This window comes from Microcaecilia unicolor, chromosome 10 (assembly GCF_901765095.1).
Source record: "Microcaecilia unicolor chromosome 10, aMicUni1.1, whole genome shotgun sequence".
Lineage (NCBI taxonomy): Eukaryota > Metazoa > Chordata > Amphibia > Gymnophiona > Siphonopidae > Microcaecilia > Microcaecilia unicolor.
Window position 1 is genome coordinate 157,877,271 of NC_044040.1, and position 20,090 is coordinate 157,897,360.

General features: G+C 42.7%; 1 protein-coding gene across 3 annotated transcripts in view; it reads right to left on the reverse strand.

Annotated features, from left to right (window-relative positions):
- RBP2 (retinol binding protein 2) overlaps nucleotides 1-20,090 on the reverse strand; it is a 77,372-nt gene that overhangs the window by 13,823 nt on the left and 43,459 nt on the right. For all 3 annotated transcript variants that reach the window (XM_030216460.1, XM_030216461.1, XM_030216462.1), the window contains 2 exons: nucleotides 8,339-8,517; nucleotides 5,748-5,849 (listed from right to left, as the gene is read on the reverse strand). In XM_030216460.1, the coding sequence (XP_030072320.1) occupies nucleotides 5,748-5,849; nucleotides 8,339-8,517 (281 nt within the window). The remainder of the gene's footprint in view (nucleotides 1-5,747; nucleotides 5,850-8,338; nucleotides 8,518-20,090) is intronic.

Below are 20,090 nucleotides of genomic sequence, written 5' to 3' on the forward strand. Positions count from 1 at the left end.
TTAGTAATGAAGTACAAATTACTCTCTAGCAACTGTTTAACATTAAAAAAAATTCTTTATTAATAAATCAATATAATCTTCCTAAAATTAAATCCATTCCCTTAACCCATAGTTACACCAAACCAATCCATACACACTCACATTCACCAACACATTTAAAATTACACACAATTCTCCAAAATACTATTACAGTACAACATTAAATAACATCTGGCAATATTTTGCATCAATATGTGATCATAGTTCTTTTAGTCACTTGTCAGTCCAGTGCTCTGAAGTCTCCCACCAAAGCAACCTTACTTCAAATCACTTTCAATGAATCAAAATCATCAGCTTTGTGGAGTAATAATGTTCTTTCTTCCAACAGACCATCATAATATCAGTGATAAATCATGGGCAGTCAATGATGATGTCAGTCATAAATATCCAAGATGCCCATCTTCACTGTTAACAATATCTAATGTTCCAGATATATATATTGCACTTCTTTTTAGAGTTTCACTCTTTCATATTCTTTTGGTATTCCACCATAAGACCAGGACCCGACAGTGGTGTGCTGTGAAATTTTTAACAACAGGCTGTTTCTCCAGGTGTAGGCAGCCCTGCAATATGGGTGGGGGGCATGGGGACTAGGGTGAGGAGGCAATGCATCCTCTCTCCCCCTCCTCCCCCAAAGAAGTCTTGCAAGGCCACTGCTTGAACTCTCTGCAGCCATTTTGAAGCAGCGCTAGGAGCAAGACAGGTCTACAGCCATGCCAGAAGGAAAGAGGGGGGCTCTTTCCTGCCCCAAAGAGGCCACTAGACCATAGGCGCCGACTCCATGGGTGCTGCTCGAGCACCCCCAATATTTCACCCACCGGAAGTTCGTTCCCTCCCTCCCTCCGAGTTCCAGGGTCGTTGTCCCTCCTTCCTCCATCCCTCCCTTCGAGTTCCAGGCCCCTCCCTCCGAATTCTAAAAGTCATCTTGACTTACCTCGTCGGGGTTACAGCGGCTGGCAGCAGCGGTTAAAAGCGTGCAGGCTCGGCCCTTAGTTCAGTTTTCCCTTCTCTCTCTCTCAGCTCTGGTCCCGCCCTCATTTCCTGTTTCTGCAAGGGTGGGACCAGAGCTGAGAGAGAGAGAAGGGAAAATTGAACTAAGGGCCATGCCTGCATGCTTTTTACTGCTGCTGCTGCCGGCCGCCATAACCCTGACGAGGTAAGTCAAGATGACTTTTAAAATTCGGAGGGAGGGGCCTGGAACTCGAAGAGAGGGAGGGAGGGAGGAAGGGAGGGACGACGACTCTGGAACTCGGAGGGAGGGATGACGACTCTGGAACTCGGAGGGGGGGACCTGTGGAACTCGGAGGGAGGGAGGGGACAACCCTGTGGAACTCGGAGGGAGGGAGGGGGATCCTGGAACGGGGAGGGAGGGGTAGGGAGGGAGGAGAGGGGACCTTGGAAATGGGAGGGGGAATCCTGGAAATGGGAGGGGGAGGGAGGTGGTCCCTGGAACTCAGAGGGAGGGAGGGGGACCCTGGAACTCGGAGGGAGGGGGGACCCTGTGGAACTCGGAGGGAGGGAGGGAGGGGGGACCCTGGAACTCGGAGGGAGGGGGACCCTAGAACTCAGAGGGAGGGAGGAGGGAAAGGAGAGAGAGAGAGGGGAGGGAGGGGGGGCTGGAACTGGGAGGGAGGTGGAGGGGGGACAGATGAGGGGGGACAAGGGGGAGGTGGGAATGCACCACCTGTAAAAAAAAAAAAAATTCAGCACCCCAATCATTTTGAAAAGTTGGCTCCTATGCACTAGACCACCAGGGCATTACAATAAGGCACAGGAGGGGAGTAGTGAATGGAGTCATATGGTTGGAGGGAGGCTGTGAAATTGGGGAGGAGATATACATGGGGGGGAGAGAGAGAGAGAACCTGTCTTTTTTTTTGGGGGGGGGGTCAAAATGACAGGGGGGCGGGGTGGGTGTGATGGGTGGGGCAGAGTATGAGGGGATGGGGTGAGGTGTGATAAGGGCAGGGCATGTGTCCTCTTTTTTTCTTAGGGCAAATATGGTAACCCTAGTGTGGGGGCAGGGGCAAGTGGATGAAGTCATGTGGGTGTGGGGGGGAGACTAAAAATGGTGAGTGGAGGGAAGGCTGTAAAAAAGGTAGATCAAGGCAGTTGATGCAGGCAGGGAGGGAGGGCTGTCAAATAGGTGGATCATGTCTATGGAGGGAGGGCTATAAAAAAGGTGGATCATAGCTGTGGATGCAGGGAGGGAGGGAGGGTTGTATAAAAGGTGGGTCATGGCTGTGGAGGGGAAGAGGACTGTAAAAAGGTAGATGGAGTATGGATTAAGGGAGGGCAGCTGGAAAAAAGATTGGTAAAGGGGTCATGTTGTACATGGAGGGGAGTATGAAAGAAAATGCATTTCTGTTACAACAGAGGGAGGGAGGGAGTGGGAGTTTCTAGTTGGGGGCTTGGGGCAGAGCCGGCCATGGCAGGACACCTTGTACACTGTCAAAGGCTTTATTCAATATTGGGTTGCTCAAGCAATTGGAATATGTACGTTTTTGAAATTTACATCTGTCACTGTTTCTTTGGTTTTGCTCTGTATGTAGAGTATAGTTTCTTAGGGTTCACTTTAATTTTTTTCTACATATTTCTATTTTTTTTAAATGTATTATTTATTCATTTAAACAATATTTGCAAGAAACATCTTGCTTAGGAAAGTGTCGTATAACTAGGAACTATTACAAAAGGAAAATACTCTCAAAAAAGCACATAAGTCTATACACTTTCAAAATTATAAGACACTCAAGTCCATAATGGGAGATCCAAGACTTCAGGCAATCTAAGGGGAGAATTATACTAAAGGAAAAAAGTTATTAGGTAAATCCTTCTCTGCTAAGAAATTATACATTATTCTTTAAAGCTTCTCCATTTTAACTGAGGCTACTAATGTTGACAGATGTTCAGGTTCAGTTACATATTTCTATTTTTAGTTTGTGGTTACTTATCCTATACTTCATGAGGGGCTACCTCTGCTCATGTATGAAAAAGGCCGAGTATTCTGTTAGCATCAAGTATCTGTTCAGGACTGATCTGTATTAATTAAGCTTGTTTTATTTTCCAATAGGTATATTAATGTTCTTCTGCCCACTGACATGCTCAGGGTGATTTTTTTCTAGGAAGGACCTTGTGTGACCACCTGGAAGTTAGTTTATAAACATACTAGATTCTGTGGTCCAACTTGTTAAGAATACGTTTTACTTTGTAGTAAAAAAGTAGTTTTAAGAGCTGTACTTTATAACTTTTAATTGAGTTTTTTTTTTTATAAGACTTTCTACTTTTACATCACTACTTTTGAAGCCAGTTCTTTTACTTTTTTCTTAAGTACTTTTAAATGTACATGTGCACAGATTTTCTGGGGCATACTTTGGGAAGAGCAGGAATGGAATTGTTAGATAGATAGATAGATGTATTTTATAAAAATTAGGGATAGTTGTGGTTGCCCAGTTTATAAAGGCATATCAGTGCCTATGAAGAGAAGAAATTGCTCTACTATTTCAAATAAGTTTAAGTTCATTTGGGTTAATCAACATTTTTGTGAGAATTAAGATATTTTTATCACAATTGATGAATAATGTCAAAAACGGACATGAAAAATTAAGGTGTAGTTTGGATATTATTTGTCCTAAAGTACCTACCATCTGATGGTCCACAAAAAAATTCTAACTGAGTGTTTGTATGTGGCTTTTATAAAATAAATTTCTATGGTGTCCTTTTACCAAGCTGCGGGAAAAAGGGCCATGTGCTAGCGGGTACAAAGACCCCAGGCACACATGGTCATGTGGTAAGGGAACTCTTACCACGTGGCTATGTGAAGGAGAGCCCTTACTGCCACCCACTGAGGTGGCGATAAGGGCTCCCTTGCTAACCCGGCAGTAACTGGGCAGCACGCGGCTATTCCTGATTACTGCCGGGATACCGTCACATAAGCCATTTCCGGTGGTTTTCTTTTTCCCCCAGAAATGGCACACGCCCGGTGCCTGATTACCGCTGGCAGCCGCATTGGGCTGGTGGTAGTCCCGGGAGAGTGAGCAGTAAGCCCACATTGGGCTTACCGCTACTCTGTAAAAGGGCCCCTCAACGTAACAACATTGGATTTTTATGCTAAACATGGTTACGTTGAGGGACCTTAATGAATGGATGACACTAGTGTGAGTTGGTTGGCTGATTGGATCAGCTGACTTGTATTTATTCAGTATGAAGTACGCTGCCACCATTTAAAATGGAGAAAAACACTTTCACTCCAGTTTATTAAGTAGATGTGAAGCGTCTGTTTACTCTTTCCAAAATACTAGGACTAGGAGGCATGCGATGAAGCTACAATGTAGTAAATTTAAAACAAATCAGAGAAAATGTTTCTTCACTCAACGTGTAATTAAACTCTGGAATTCCTTGCCAGAGAATGTGGTAAAGGTGGTTAGCTTAGCAGAGTTTAAAAAAGGGTTGGCTGGCTTCCTAAAGGAAAAGTCCATAGACCATTATTAAATGGACTTGGGGAAAATCCACTATTTCTGGGATAAGCAGTATAGAATGTTTTGTACTTTTTTGGGGATCTTGCCAGGTATTTGTGACCTGGATTGGCCACTGTTGGAAACAGGATGCTGGGCTTGATGGACCTTTGGTCTTTCCCAGTATGGCAATACTTATGTACTTATGTACTGTCCATGTGCTAGTGCCGACACTGCCCATTCACAGGTATGGCTGGCATAAGTGCTTGCACCAAAATGGATATGCACATATGTATCTGGTTATGCTAGTCTTCTATAAAGTAAAGTAGGCACCTACTTTCCTTTATTGAATAGTTGCCACATAGGTACCATCTGGGCATCTAAATATAGGTGCACTGTTTCATGCATTTATTATAAGAATACTGAAAGTCAGTTATCCCAGTTTTATTGTGCAATTTGTCATGAGCAAAACATATCTGGAGAGAAAATCATGGCAAGGAGCAATAAATCGAGGACAATTAGGCTTTGAATTAATATTACAATACAAGAGATGGCAGGAAGCATTTTTCATATTTAATAGTAGGTGTATTATATTGATTATAAGCTGCAAGCTATTGTTCAACAGATGTTGAGAATACAGCCAAAATGTAAAATATGTCATGTATTATACTACAACTACATAAAAATGGCGCATTAGGTATCTGAAATGTGTCCATCTAAAGCATGCATCCATTCAAATATATCAACATTGAATTTCTCTTTTTTGTTGTTTTTTTTACCTACTAATTTTTAGTAAACTTTATTCACCATGCAACATTCTTGACTGGCCTTAAAGGACAGCTACAAATTTTGAAAGACAGTTGTGAATATGGAGATGTGAAATGGCAAGGAGGAGGAAAGGTTGATAGAAGCAATCAGAAAGCTGATAAAGCCGATAGAGAACAGATTTCATCCAGCAATCAGTATACAAAGCCCAGGTAAAATCCATTCAAATTGATTTTGGTCAGGTCTCTTCCCCTTTAGTTTTCCTACTAGAGTTAATCTGAGGTTTTCTGCATGATGAATTAACAATGACATTAACAAAGTGGTTGTGCCAAACGCACATATACAGAAGTAAATTTGTGCCATGGTGTCTGATTGACTTTAGGAACTCTGTCAATGAAAACTGTGACATTATATACTGATAAGGCATTTTTTCCACTGGCTGTTAACATTGTATAACGCTTATAGAATATTAAGAAAGAAAGAACAAACTCTTACCAGATATAACTTGCCCCCCTCAATCCAGTGTTTCCATCCTCTGTTCTTTTTTTCACCTTTTTGGACACAAATTAGTTTGTCACCATCCCAGGTCACTATCGCCTGCAAAGATCAAATTTAAATTCGGCAAACCGTGGTAAGGATGCTGGACAATGCAGAACCATGCACAAATACTGAAGCATTAAAGGAAATATAATTGCAGTGTGCAGACAGTATATAAAACCTCTGTGAAAGAAGAAATGTTGACAAGAGATAGATCAATGCACATAAGCAGTCCTTTCTGACTGTAACCTTTTCTTTCAAATGCAAGGACAAACAACAGCCAGGAAAAGAAACATAGCTTGCATTGTCAATGTCCTAATTTGAATTTACATGGACATCTTTCACTGTCTTGATTTTTCAAGCCTATGGGGCTCATTTTCAAAGGAGAAAAATGTCCAAAAAGTGGCATAAAATCACATTTGGATGTTTTTCTCACAAAAACGTCCAAATTGGTATTTTCAAACCCATATTTTAGATGTTTTTCTATGAAGTCTGTCAAAAATGTGTTCAAATCACAAGAGGGTGTGTTAGGGTGTTTCAAAGATGGGATTAGGGCGTGCCTAACACTTGGACATTTTACAGCCATAATGGAACAAAACAAAAACGTCCTGTCACACTTGTGGTAGAAACTGTGACCGCCCTCCCAAAGTCACCAAAACCCTACTGTACCCACATATATGTGCCCCCTTCACCCATAAGGGCTGTTGTAGTGGGAGGCAGTGGGGGACAGTGGGTTTTGGGTGGGTTTTGGAGGGCTCAGGGGACAAGATAAGGGAGAAAAGGTGAAATGTGTACTTGGAGGCATTTTCATAAAGTGCACAGAAGTGCTCTGTAGGGTGCCTCATTGCTCTCCTTGAATGTCTGGGGGACCAGTCTACTACAAATGTTTGCTCCTCCTACGTCCCAATAGTACGAATCTGTACATTTTGCCTGTATTCGGTTTTTTTCAGAAAATGGACCAAAACAAAAAAACATCCAAAGCACAAAACCTTGTTTGTTACAGTATTTTGAAAAAAAAAAAAAAAAAATAGACCTTCTTTCCTATTGAGATTTTGGACATTTTGTGCAAAACATCAAAAATTGAACAGACATCATATCAAAAATGCCCCTCCATATCAAATATTTACTGGGCTGCATCAGGGGTCACTGTGGGCTGCAAGGTCCATCCCAACAATGACAGATCTTATAGTATTCCTAATAGAGCACAAATCATAAAAAGCCTAAATGCTGTTTAGTTTTGTCGGGTGCAAGCCCACCTGTGCATATTCATTGCAGTAATTCTCAAAACCTGATTGGTTAGGTAAGCCTCTAGAAAATTGTTGGAAAACTCTGCTCTAATATGGCAGAAAAACATCCAAGCATCAGGAACACCCAGATCCCACCCTTAACATGCCTATGAAACACCCCCTTATGATTTGAACGCACTTCTGATGGACTTCATAGACAAACGTCTAAAAATTGCTTTTGAAAATACCAATTTAGACGTTTTTGTGAGAAAAATGTCTAAATGCAGATTTATGCCACCTTTTGGATGTTTTTCTCATTTGAAAATGAGCCCCATAGTAACCTATGGAACTTTGTAAGTCTAAGTGCTTTGAAAATGAGCCCCTTTTATGCAATGAGTTATCTTGTTGGACAGACTGGATAGACCGTACAGGTCTTTATATGCCGTCATCTACTATGTACTATGTTACTATGTAAAATAAGCACAGGGCTTCTGAGCTGATGCCACGTTCAGTGCTCTGCCACATTCCTGCACTTTACTTTGGTGAAGACTTCCTATATTAGTATCAGGGAAGACAGTGCAGAGAAGGGGTGATAAGGTGGTGGAGCACTGAGTCTGGCAGCAGCTCAGAGGCCTTGTATATATATTTTTTATTTTGTTGCTCTATGTGGCCTGCTGGGATCCTTTTGGTCAATGGCATGGTAAGGCAAAGTGAGGGGAGCTGACCAGAGCTGATGGGAGAAGACAGAAGGGCTGGTCTGAAAAAAACCTGGGCTGGTATTTTTGTACAATCTGCTCTATTAAGGACTGGAGTTTGGCAATGCTGATTAAGTTTTTAAGTACCTTTTAAGTACATTAAATCCCTTCCTAGTTATGATTTATTTCATTAGTTTTATCCCTGCCTAATACTGCAATAACCTGTATTATTAGCAGGAAGCATCTGTCAGCTATTTTTTTAGAATTTAGGAACTCAGGGGATACCTGCTAATGGTCATAGATTGTCTTTTTTTCTAGAATGATATAAAAATGTTTTTAAAGGACATTTTATAAAACATCAAAGCATTTATTAACTGGATTAATAGATAAAAATGAGCTGCTCTGGCAATAAATGGCAATAAATTCTCAAAATTCTTCTCAAGTGTGAAAAAATGTTTATAGTAAGGCAAAAAATGACTGCTCTAGCATTTCATACTGCAAATTAACTACAGCTGAAGTTTTATGAGCAGTTTTTTTTCTCCATCTTTCATCACATTCCCTGCAGGTACAGCGTGAGCCCTGATATTAACCACTGTGTAAATGGAAACGTTAATCATAGGTTTTTTACCTGCACCACTCTGTTGTCAAGTCCTTTGGTTTTCTCTTCAAACTCCACTCCGACCGTGTAATTCAACTCGTAGTTTCTGAAAGTACTTAAAGTTTTCGTCTGAAAGTTGTCTCCGTCTTGAATAAATTCTTTGGTTTGTTTCAGGTGCAATGCAATTTTGCGAGTAGCAAAGTCTATTCCTGTTAAAAGAAAATTAATTGATTTTATTTATTTGTTGCATTTGTTTCCCACATTTTCCCACCTATTTGCAGGCTCAATGTGGCTTACAATGTTCTGTCATGGCATTCGCCATTACAAAGTACAAGATACGGTTGGTATCACATAAAGAACATGTATAACATAATAGAATTAAGCAATCAGGTATAGAAAGAAAAACGTTCAGAATATCAGGTAAGTGTTGATGTGTTACAATTCCTATTATTGATCATTGTGGTATGCCTTGTTGAAGAGATAAGTCTTCAGTGATTTACGAAAGTTGGTAAGGTTGTAAATTTTTTTCAGGTCAAGTGGTAGTGCATTCCATAGCTGCGTGCTCATGTAGGAAAAGCTGGATGCATGTGTTAATCTGTATTTTAGTCCTTTACAGCTGTGGAAGTGAAGATTTAGGAATGTGCATGCTGATCTTTTAGCATTCCTGGATGGCAAGTCAATAAGGTCTGACATGTAGGCCGGGGCATCTCCGTGAATGATTTTATGAACCAGCATGCAGATCTTGAACACAATACGTTCTTTAAGTGGAAGCCAGTGTAGCTTTTCTCTTAAGGGTTTGTAATTTAAAATGTAATTTAATTATTTATTTATCCAGAGTCCAACCCGAGATACTGAAGGCATAGTTGATATATATGTGAGAATGTGGTGATTGTCAACAAAGCATCTACACGTGCACATAGCGGCATTAAGGGCTTAATTTCTGGGGGATTGACCTGGAACACAGTTCCACCACTTCTTTTCAGACTTTGAAGCTAGAGCAGCCTGTAGGGAAGAGGAGGGGGAAGGGCAAGTTCAGAGTACAGTAGGGAATAGCTACTTTCTCCTTAATTCAGCCCCTCTTCTCCTATTGTCCCTGCCTGTGACCCAACCCTTTACCCTCCGCTCCTCATTTCCACTTCCTTTTTAATTACAAATAAACCCTGGAGGCATTTATTGGTTACATATGTAAACAGTGATTTCAAAAAGTTGCTAACACATATAGATGACAAGATTCTGAGATTGGGAAGATAACATATCATAGGCATGGTTTGGACAGGTCAAACAAATGACATATGTATTTCCAATTTATAATGGCAATATATGAATAGGCCAAAAAATTGTCCCTCTCAGCTTTTGTACCTCCTCTGAACCAAGCGCAACTTTTATAAAAGTGCTTGTTTTGGCTGGGGAATTTATTCTTTGTCTTTTAAAAGAAAAAAAAAGGAACTTTAGTGGCTCTGCTAATTAATCAATTCCAATTATTCAGCCCGTGGGAGACAGTTCGGCTAAATCCTGTGGTTGGTGCTGAGCCCAGATATTCAATGCTGGGCCATATCCAGTGACCAGCATTGAATATTCGGGGGTTTTTGGCCGCTGTAAACTTAACCAGCTAAGTTAATATTTAGTGCTGGCCGATTAAGTTTATAGCAGCCAAAGATCGGCCTTCTATTTCTACGTCCCAATTTGACCACTTAACTTGGTCAGTGAAGCACTGAATATTTGCAGATAGCAGGTTATATCATGCAATATGACCTAGATTCTATGTAGTGCAATTTGAGTTGCGCATGCATACAGGAACTATTACGATTAATGCGTGCAACTTAATTACCTTAACAAGCCAATCGGTGCCGATAATTGCCGCTTAACAAGTAATTATTGACACTAATTGGCATTAATTAGAATTTCTGCTCACAACTTTCTAAGCATATTCTGTAACGTGATGCATGTCAATTCTAAGACGCAGATTGGAAATGGGCATGGCCATGGACATGGAATAGGCGGGTCGTGGACATTTCTAAAAACAATGTGTGCTGTTACCAAATACACCTAACTTGTACATAGGCATTCACACCATGTTTTACTTGACAAAAATGCCTGCGACTAAATGTAGTCACGTGGATGGGCGCTAGGCGTATTCTATAATCCGTGTCTAACTTTAGGCGTATTTTATAGAATACACCTAGGTGTATTTATTTTCAGCACAATTTATAAGGCACCATATATTGAATCTAGCCCTATGCACTGACCGTAAATATTCAGCAGGAGATAACCTGCTATCTCCCGCTGAATATTCACGGATGGCCAGTTAAGTGCTATTTAACCAGTCAAGAGCCATTCCTTTCTGGTTACATAGTGCTAAATATTGCCCAGATAGTTTTCTGAAATGGGACTATACATGGAACTGTTGACATTGACACTTTCACACATAAAGGACAGAAATTAGTATGGAAGCTGCCACTCTTTCCTTCCACTTGTAGGCTTGTGAGATCGCTACTCCTGTTATATGTGCCAGCAAATACACATATATTTGCTAGTGCCTTTATACTGATTTTACAAAGGGTTGCATGATCGGCAGCATAGGACCCAGTTGTCTGGGTGCTGCAGGTGCTTGAATATCTTCAATATTGGGCAAGCTCTGCCCCCCCCCCCCCCGTTTACTAAGCTGCGTTAGTGGCTGCCGTGCGCTAATGCCAACACAGCCTATTCACTTTGAATGGGCTGTGTCGGCATTGCCATGTGGCTTAGTAAACTGGGGTGTTTGTGTCCAGAGAGGGGCAATTTCCATTAGGTATGGCACCCGCAATCATTTTGAAAAGTTGGCTTCTATGTTTGACAGAGCACTTTTGTAAAATACCAGTGGATTGTGAATGTTCCGATTTCACCCTTAAAGTACTATGCAAAATGAGGCTTTATGACACTTAAGACCACTATATATAGAGATCCAGTATATTAACTATGAATATTCAAGATATTAGGATTACCTACTCAGAGGAAATGCTTCCCATTATCTACATATGTTCTCCTATTCTCACCTTTTTTGCCTCATGTCATTCAACCTTCCTCATGGCCCGATGCACAGAACTCCCGCAGTAAGCCAACAGTGCTGAAATTATACCACTGGAACAGCGCAGAAAATTGGCTCGCCAATGCTCAAAGGAAATGGTTTGCCAATTATATATGTGCTGTTAAAGTGAAAGTTAGGAGGGGGGTCATGCTTGGCACGTGTGCAGAAGAGTTTCACGGTAAACCCAGCTCCTGTGTACATGCACAAGGCAAACCTGAACGTGAAGTATACATTGACATCCATTTTCTGTGCCTTTAAATATAAGCTCTTAATTTTTTTTTTATCCGAAAGGCTTATACTGTATTTGAACACAGGAAACAGGTGCCAATGCGTGCTTTCACTTTTGGGTTTAATCGGACTTATGCACATTTGTTTCTCACTACTGATGCTTACGGGCTTGCACGGGCTTCCTTCTTCTTCAAAATTAAAGAAAACCCAGCAGATTTTAAAGAAAGCCTCATGAGAAATCCTCTCTTCAAACACCCTAACGCCTGCTGCGAGCAGATGTTGTTATTTTTTTCAGCGGTAAGGGCAGCTTTGTTTTGTGCGCTGTTCTTTAAGCATTGGGAGGGAATAGGAAATGACTGCATTAACATCCATTTGACTACATTAGCATGCTATTTGTGCTAGTCTTCAGCGTGCTTGTTGTTTCCAGCTCTCTTTAATGCAGGTGATAGTCCAGCACTAATGGCCTCTAGTGGCCATGTTTGCTTTTGAGCATCGGGGCCTCAATATTCATCCCATCCCTAATCTTCCTTATATTTTCACATACTCCTCACCTCCCGCCAGCATTTACCTTCTTCCTCACACCGCCTCCAGCTCTCATCTACTTCTTATTTATTTATTTTATTTATTAGGATTTATTTACCGCCTTTTTGAAGTAATTCACTCAAGGTGGTGTACAGTAAGAATAGATCAAACATAAGCAGTAGGCAATTAGAGCAGTAAAAATATTCAAACAACAATACAAAGTATGGCATGGTATACTACTTGCAATGACAACACAATATGTACTAGAACATTATAATTGGTAGTGAAGGGTAAGGCAAAGTTGTAAGTTCTTGACTTCCTCCAGTATTTACACCTCTTCAGGGAAGTTACTATCCCAGCATTTGCCATTTAACATAGCTTCTCCATCATTTCCTCCTCCCTCCATTCATCATTCTTCCTTTTCTGATTCACTTTCAATACTGAACTCTTCCCCCTTATCAGTGGCGGCTCTAGACATAAATATTTGGGGTGGCAACAGGGGGGCAAGCTAGGTATGGGGGGGGGGGCAAATCAAAATAACATTTCTAGGCATAAGCCCCTTCCCCCCTCTACTTTTAAATTAGCAATCTTCTATACATAAAAGAAACACTACCCTCTCTAGCCTGTTTAAACTACCCAGTAAAATCATCTATATAAATAAAATCCCACCTGAAACGTTCTGAAGCTCACTCTGTGGCACTGTGGCAGTGAAGCACTGAAGTCCTCTACTCTTCGTAGGCTACGCTATGAGCAGCACTCACCCTCATTCATAGACCCGCCCTCAGCCACGCCCCATCGGGAGCGCCGCCTCCTTCCCTGATGCTGCGCTGCCGGAACCGCCACGGAGGTAAATTTAAAAAGAAAAAAAAAAAGGGATGTTGGGGGGAGAGAAGAGGGTGGCCAGTAAAGTTGAACAATGGGAGCGGGAGGGCAGGGGAGAAACGACAGCATGGATGCGAAGGGGGGGGCATGGATGCGAAGGGGGGGGAGAAGAGGGCGGGCCAGGCTGGGACATGGGAGAGAGAGGAGCATGGATGCGAGGGGGGGGTCATGGAAGGGAGAGAGGGGAATTGCTGGAAAGGGATGAATGGAGGGGGCAGGGGACAGAGGAGCATGGATGGACATGGATTGGGAGGGCAGGGCTCAGGGAGAGAGGGGAATTGCTGGAAAGGGATGAATGGAGGGGGCAGGGGACAGAGGAGCATGGATGGACATGGATTGGGAGGGCAGGGCTCAGGGAGAGAGGGGAATTGCTGGATAGGGATGAATGGAGGGGACAGATGGCCATGGATGGATATGGATTGCAGGACAGGGCTCAGGGAGAGAAGGGAATTGCTGGATAGGGATGAATGGAGGGGGCAGGTGACAGAGGAGCATGGATGGGCATGGATTGGGAGGGCAGGGCTCAGGGAGAGAGGGGAATTGCTGGATAGGGATGAATGGAGGGGACAGATGGGCATGGATGGATATGGATTGCAGGGCAGGGCTCAGGGAGAGTGGGGAATTGCTGGATAGGGATGAATGGAGGGGACAGATGGGCATGGATGGATATGGATTGCAGGGCAGGGCTCAGGGAGAGAGGGGAATTGCTGGATAGGGATGAATGGAGGGGGCAGGTGACAGAGGAGCATGGATGGGCATGGATTGGGAGTGCAGGGCTCAGGGAGAGAGGGGAATTGCTGGATAGGGATGAATGGAGGGGGCAGGTGACAGAGGAGCATGGATGGGCATGGATTGGGAGAACAGGGCTCAGGGAGAGAGGGGAATTGCTGGAAAAGGATGAATGGAGGGAGCAGGGGACAGATGGTCATGGATTGGGAGGGCAGGGCTCACACTCTCTCTCTCATATACAATATCTTTCTGACTCACACTCTCACACACTCTGTCTCACACTGTATCACATTCACTCTCTATGTGCCACACAGTCACTCACACACTCGCTTGGTCTCATACACTCACTCTCACAGAGAATCTGTGTCTCACACACACTCTCTCTCTCACACACACACACACACTCTCTCTCACACTGTGTCTCACATACACACTTGCACACACTCTCATTCTCACACACACATTCTCTCACAAACACACTCACACCCAGACTCACTCTCTCTCTCACACACTCACACTTTCACTCTGTCTCTCACAGTCACTCTCACATACACTCTCCCAAACATACACACTCCAAGGAAAACCTTGCTAGCGCCCGTTTCATTTGTGTCAGAAACGGGCCTTTTTTACTAGTCTGCACATAAAACTCAACCTCAACGTTCTAAGCTTTGTGGCTTCAGGGTTCGTAAGTTCGAAGCTCTGTAACCACTTTTACTAATCATGTTTCTGTGCCCCGCCCTCACATCAAAACGTTATGACGTCGAGGGCGGGGCAATGACAGTCACCCAATCGCATCGCTCACCCTATGTCTCATCGCATCACTCACCCATTGCAAGGTAGGAAGTGCAGCTCACCCTATGCCTCATTGCATCACTCACCCATTGGTAGGAAGCGCAGGATCCAGCCTTCCAAACGCCCCCCCCAAAAAAACGTCACCGAAACTAGCCCCTACACCCACCCCAGGTAGGCACCGGTACCACCCTGCGCCCCCCCCCCCAAAACAAACAACGAAGCAGGCAGGTGGAGGAGTAGGGAAACATGCGCAGGTGTTTCCCTACTCCTTCCCCCTGCCTCTGACTTGCACAACACTGCTGCCACCCTCCCGAAAACAAGAAAAAAACACACCCCCATCCTCGGCGCATCACCAGACCAACCCCTCCCACCAGATCGACACACATGTCACTCACCACCCACACATGTCACTCCCTCCCTCCCAGTTCAAAGCCCCTCACGTCCCTCCCACGAGTTCAACACTACCCCCTCCCTTCGATTTGAACACCCCCTCCGCCTTACTGAACCCTCGACCCCCCCTGCTGCGACCCTCTGTTCACTTTCCCCGCACAGCCATCATCCCCATCTACTGAAAAGAAAGCAAGGAAAACCTAACGCTAAAACCAATCACGTCAGTTTGTTTCCTTTTCCCTGCGCAGCCGTCATCCCCGTCTACTCAAAACAAAGCAACCAAACCTAGGAGCAGCTGCATGTACATTCTTCTTTATTGTTGGTACCATTTTTCTTTAATCTCGCTTATATTTTCAAACATGCCAGCTTCTACAGCATACAGAGGTACACAGAGAAGCCATAAAAATGGGATCACTATACTAATTTGTTCAAACGTTAAAACCAATCAGGTCAGTCTCACTTTCCCTTCCCTGTGCAGCCGTCATCCCCCTCTACTCAAAACAAAGCTAGCAAACCTAGGAGCAGCTGCATCTACATTTTTCTTTATTGTTGGTAGCATTTTTTTTTAATCTCGCTTACATTTTCAAACATGACTGCTTCTACAGCATACGGCTGTACACAGAGAAGGCATAAAAATGGGATCACTACTAATTTGTTTTAAATCTTCATCTGTGGTCACTTGGAATGCCTGGTTACAGGGACACCCTACCACCTGTTATATTGCTGCACACATATTTTTTTCTCCTGCTAATGGACCACTACAACTTACACAAACAAAAGGGGTGCGACCCGATATGACATTAGGGGAGGAGGGGGAGGAAGGAGGGGACGAGGGAGGGGGTGGAAGGACTGGCGGGTAAGGGGGTCCTGAACCTACACTCCCAGGAAAACCTTGCTAGCGCCCGTTTCATATCTGCCAGAAACGGGCCTTTTTTACTAGTCATTATATAATTCTTCTGTGTGGACGTGAAGTTTGGATTCTCTACAAGATTGGTCAGAATCTCAATATAAACCTTGAAGCTCTAGTTCTGTATCACAATCTCCATATTCCCCAACAATGAAGCTACCCCCTTACAACTAGCCACACAAAAAATATTCAAATGATGACAATCAACTCAGGAACAGCACACACTCCTTTCACTGCCAGATACTTTGTTTAAAGTACATGGGGTTTTGTTGTGTGGTGACTCTACCGCAGTGCTTCTCAGCCCAATCCTTGGGGCACACCCAGCCAGTTGGGTTTTCAGGATATCTACAATGAAGATGCATGAGATAAGTCTATATACTAAGGAGGCACTGTATGAAAATCTCTCTGATGCATCATCATTGTGACTATCCTGAAAACCCGGACTGGCTGGGTCTGCTCAGTACTGCTCTACCAGAAGTGGAGACCCCACGAATCCTACGCATTTTTATTTTTCAAACAGGCTAGATACTTTGAAAAATATCACAAAACCCTGCAAAAAGACACTCAAAACCTATACAGGAAACTTCCCAAACCATAATAGCCCTAACCCACCTACGTATGAAGACAGGCCCTAGAGCACCAAAATAACCTGCTACTGGGATTGGAACAAGATGGGCTGATACAGATTCCTACATAGATACCACATGCCAGCAGAATCCTTCACCTCAGTTGAACATGATCCTCACCTGATACAAAATAGGGAACCACACAAAAAAAATGCGGACAAAGACTGAAATGGAGACAAAATCTGAAATCAGAGATACCAGACTCTGCATGTTATGCAACACCAGAGAAATAGAAAAAAATGCATGTCCTCCTATACAGTGCAAAATAAATCCGACAGATATATACTCTCAACATCGATATAATTCAATCACCAAAACTGAAAATAAAATAATTTTTCCTACCATTGTTGTCTGGTGATTTTATTATTTTAATCATCTTATTTTCAATCTGTGTTCTGCTTTCCTATGTCTGTGCTCTTAACTTTCTTCTCAGGGCCTCCTTTCCTTGTATCATTTCTTTTCTCACCTCCTTTCCTTTTCACCTCCTGCTCTCTGTCTGACACTAATCTTTCACATTTAACTTTCTTCAATTTTCTGCCTTCTTCTCAAATCTATCTAGCTTTCCCTCTTCCATTCTCTATAGGTGCAGCATATTTCCCCTCTTCCCTTCATATACAGCCTTTCATCTTCTCCCTTCCCTTCCATTCCTATCCAAGTACAGCATTTTCCCCTCTCCCTTCCATTCTGTTCATCTGCATTTCCCCTTCTCCCTTCCATTCCATTCATGTGCCCTCCTATCCAAGTGCAGTCTTTTCCCTTCTTCTTTCCATTCATACAACCTTTCCCGGTCCAGCACCTATCTCCCTTCCCTCCAGAAGCTCCCCCCCCCCCCCCCATGGGGATCCTGCTGCTGGCTGCATAAGTAAGATACTGCAATGGAGGGGAGAGGAGAGGGAGGAAGACACCAGCGGTATTCACATTCTTTTGGAGGGGGGTTCACCACGCGGGCACAAGACTTTATACTGTTCCCACGGAAATGGTTAAAAGTGTTGCTCCCGCACCGGCTCCAGCACACCACTGCACTGGGAGTGCATCTGAGATTTTTGGAGGTGCATTTGCACCCCCGTAGCGATGCCTATGCCCCATACTCACATCATTATATTTTATTTATTTATTAGAATTTATTTATCACCTTTTTGAAGGAATTCACTCAAGACAGTGTACAGTAAGAATAGATCAAACATAAGCAATAGGCAATTACAGCAGTAAAAATATTCAAATAAAAATACAAAGTATGGTATAGTATACTACTTACAATGTCAACATAATACATAATAGAACATTTTAATTGATAATGAAGGGTATAAGCAAAGATGGAACATATAGATAGGTAAGAGAGTAAGAAGAATTAGAAAGTAAGGTAACTAATTTAAAGAAAGTTGAACATGAGGTCAGAGAGATGGTTAAATATTATCTCAGCTAGGGTAGGAGTGGACAAATTATTTGGTGCTGTAGCACATTCCTTCTCTTTCTCTGTTAGGAGGGTGGAGTCAAGACACCCAGGAGCACAGTTGTGTCTGCAAATTCTCCTTCTTATGTTCCCAGAGTATCAGGGGGGCAGGAGTGGAAAGGGAAGCACAGAGAAAGAACAAAGCTGATCCTGCTTCCTCTGATCTAACTGCTGCAGTCCTGCTGTTGCTGCTTCTGGTACTGTGATTTTTACAAATCAATGAGCAATTACATTACATTACATACCAATTTCTCTTATTCTCTGCAGATATCGTAAATTTCTATGCAGATTCCAGAAGAGAACTAGGCATAACAATGGCGATAACCTTCAGTACTTCAACTCTAGATATTTTTTAAATAGAAAGGATTTCAGGGACTTGGAAAAGCAGATTGAAATTCTCTTTGAGTGCAAACATTTGGTATCAGAGAAATGTAGCAACAATGTATGTATTTTATAAAACCTTTAACCTGTTACCTTTAGGAAGGCATATCATATCTAATAGATAGAGTGAAGCCCTTCCAATAAAATGGGTAGTTCAAGAACAGCTTTTGTAGCTGGCCAGGACAGATAAAAACCCAGTAGACTGGCAAGATACTGGCCAGTTGGCAATCCTAAAGGATACTAAATACCCAAAAGTCAGTGATAGAAATAGTGCCAAGTATGAAGACTGAACATTAATCCTGGAATTTAAATGGGGTGTTCTGCCAATGTAAAAGCTACCAGAACATCAAAAGATTCCAGAATAAAGAAACGTGATTTTTATGTATAAAAGTGCTTTTATGTTATTTTGGTGTATCATAGTAACATGATGGCAGATAAAGACTTTCATGATGCATCTAGTCTGCTGAACAAAATATACTGAAAGGGTCCGATATTCAGACCATGGGAGTTAGCCCGGCTAATTCCTGAAGTCAACACTAAACCCAGATAATCAATGCTGTGCTATTTCTGGTCACTGGCATTGAATATCCGGTTTATTTTTGGCTGGTATGAACATAACCGGCTAAGTCGATATTCAGACTTAGCCAGTTATGTTCAAACTGACCAAATATATTCCATATATTCACGTGGACAAATATAGCCATAAAGTGGAGCTGAAAATTAGTGGGTAGCCAGTTGTAGCACCTGATATAACTGGCTATCCACTAGACACTAAGTAGCAATATTCAGCGGGAGATAGCTGGCTATCTCCCACTGAATATCGCCAGATAACTGGTTATGAGGCATTTAACTGGCCAGGTGCCGATCATGACCAGTTAAATGCTTTGAATATTGGGGAGATAGACTATGGTATGATGAACTATAACATATGATACTTGATCTGTCCTTGCCATTTTCTGGGCACAGACCATAGAAGACTGCCCGGCACTGGTCTTATTCCCCTGTCTAGCCATAATCAGGGCACAGACCATAGAAGTCTGTCCAACACTGGCCTTATTTCCCAATTACCGGAGTTGTCATCTAAGCACTACTAAGTTGTTTTAATTCCATTCTCTTTCCATATAGGAATCTTTTGTTCTTAACCCACACATTTTTGAATTCTGTTACCATTTTTGACTCCACAACCTCCCATGGGAGGGCATTCCAGGAATCTACCACCCTCTCCATGAAAAAGCACTTCCTAATGTTACTCCTAAATCGACCTCCCTGTACTTCAATTCATGTCCTCTAGTTTTACCGCTTCTCTGTTTCTAGAAAAGATTTTCTTTTTTTTTTTATTAACACCTTTCAAATATTTAAATGTCTTTATCTTATCACCCCATCCCTCCTTTCCTCTAGGGTATAGATATTCGGGTCATCAAGTTTCTTCTCATACATTTTTGTGGTACAAACCCCATACTATTTTTATCACTTTTCTCTGAACCGATTCGAGTCTTTTTACATCCTTAGTGAGATTCAGCCTCCAAAACTGAACAAGTATTCCAAGTGGGACCTCACCAATGCAGGGCCACCGAGAGACAAAACTGGGCCTGGGAGAAAAAATCTTCAGGGGCCCCCTGCTCCCTCCCCCACTGCTGCTGCCCCCCACCCCAATTTTCAGAGTGAAAATGCGCATACTTCCGTTTTAAAAATTGTCCCAGGGAATTTATGAATTTACATTTGCAGTTGCCTTTACCAAGCACAAATTTGGGGGTTAATTTACATGCACATGGCCAAATTTTCAAAAGCATGTGCACAAATTCAAACTACAA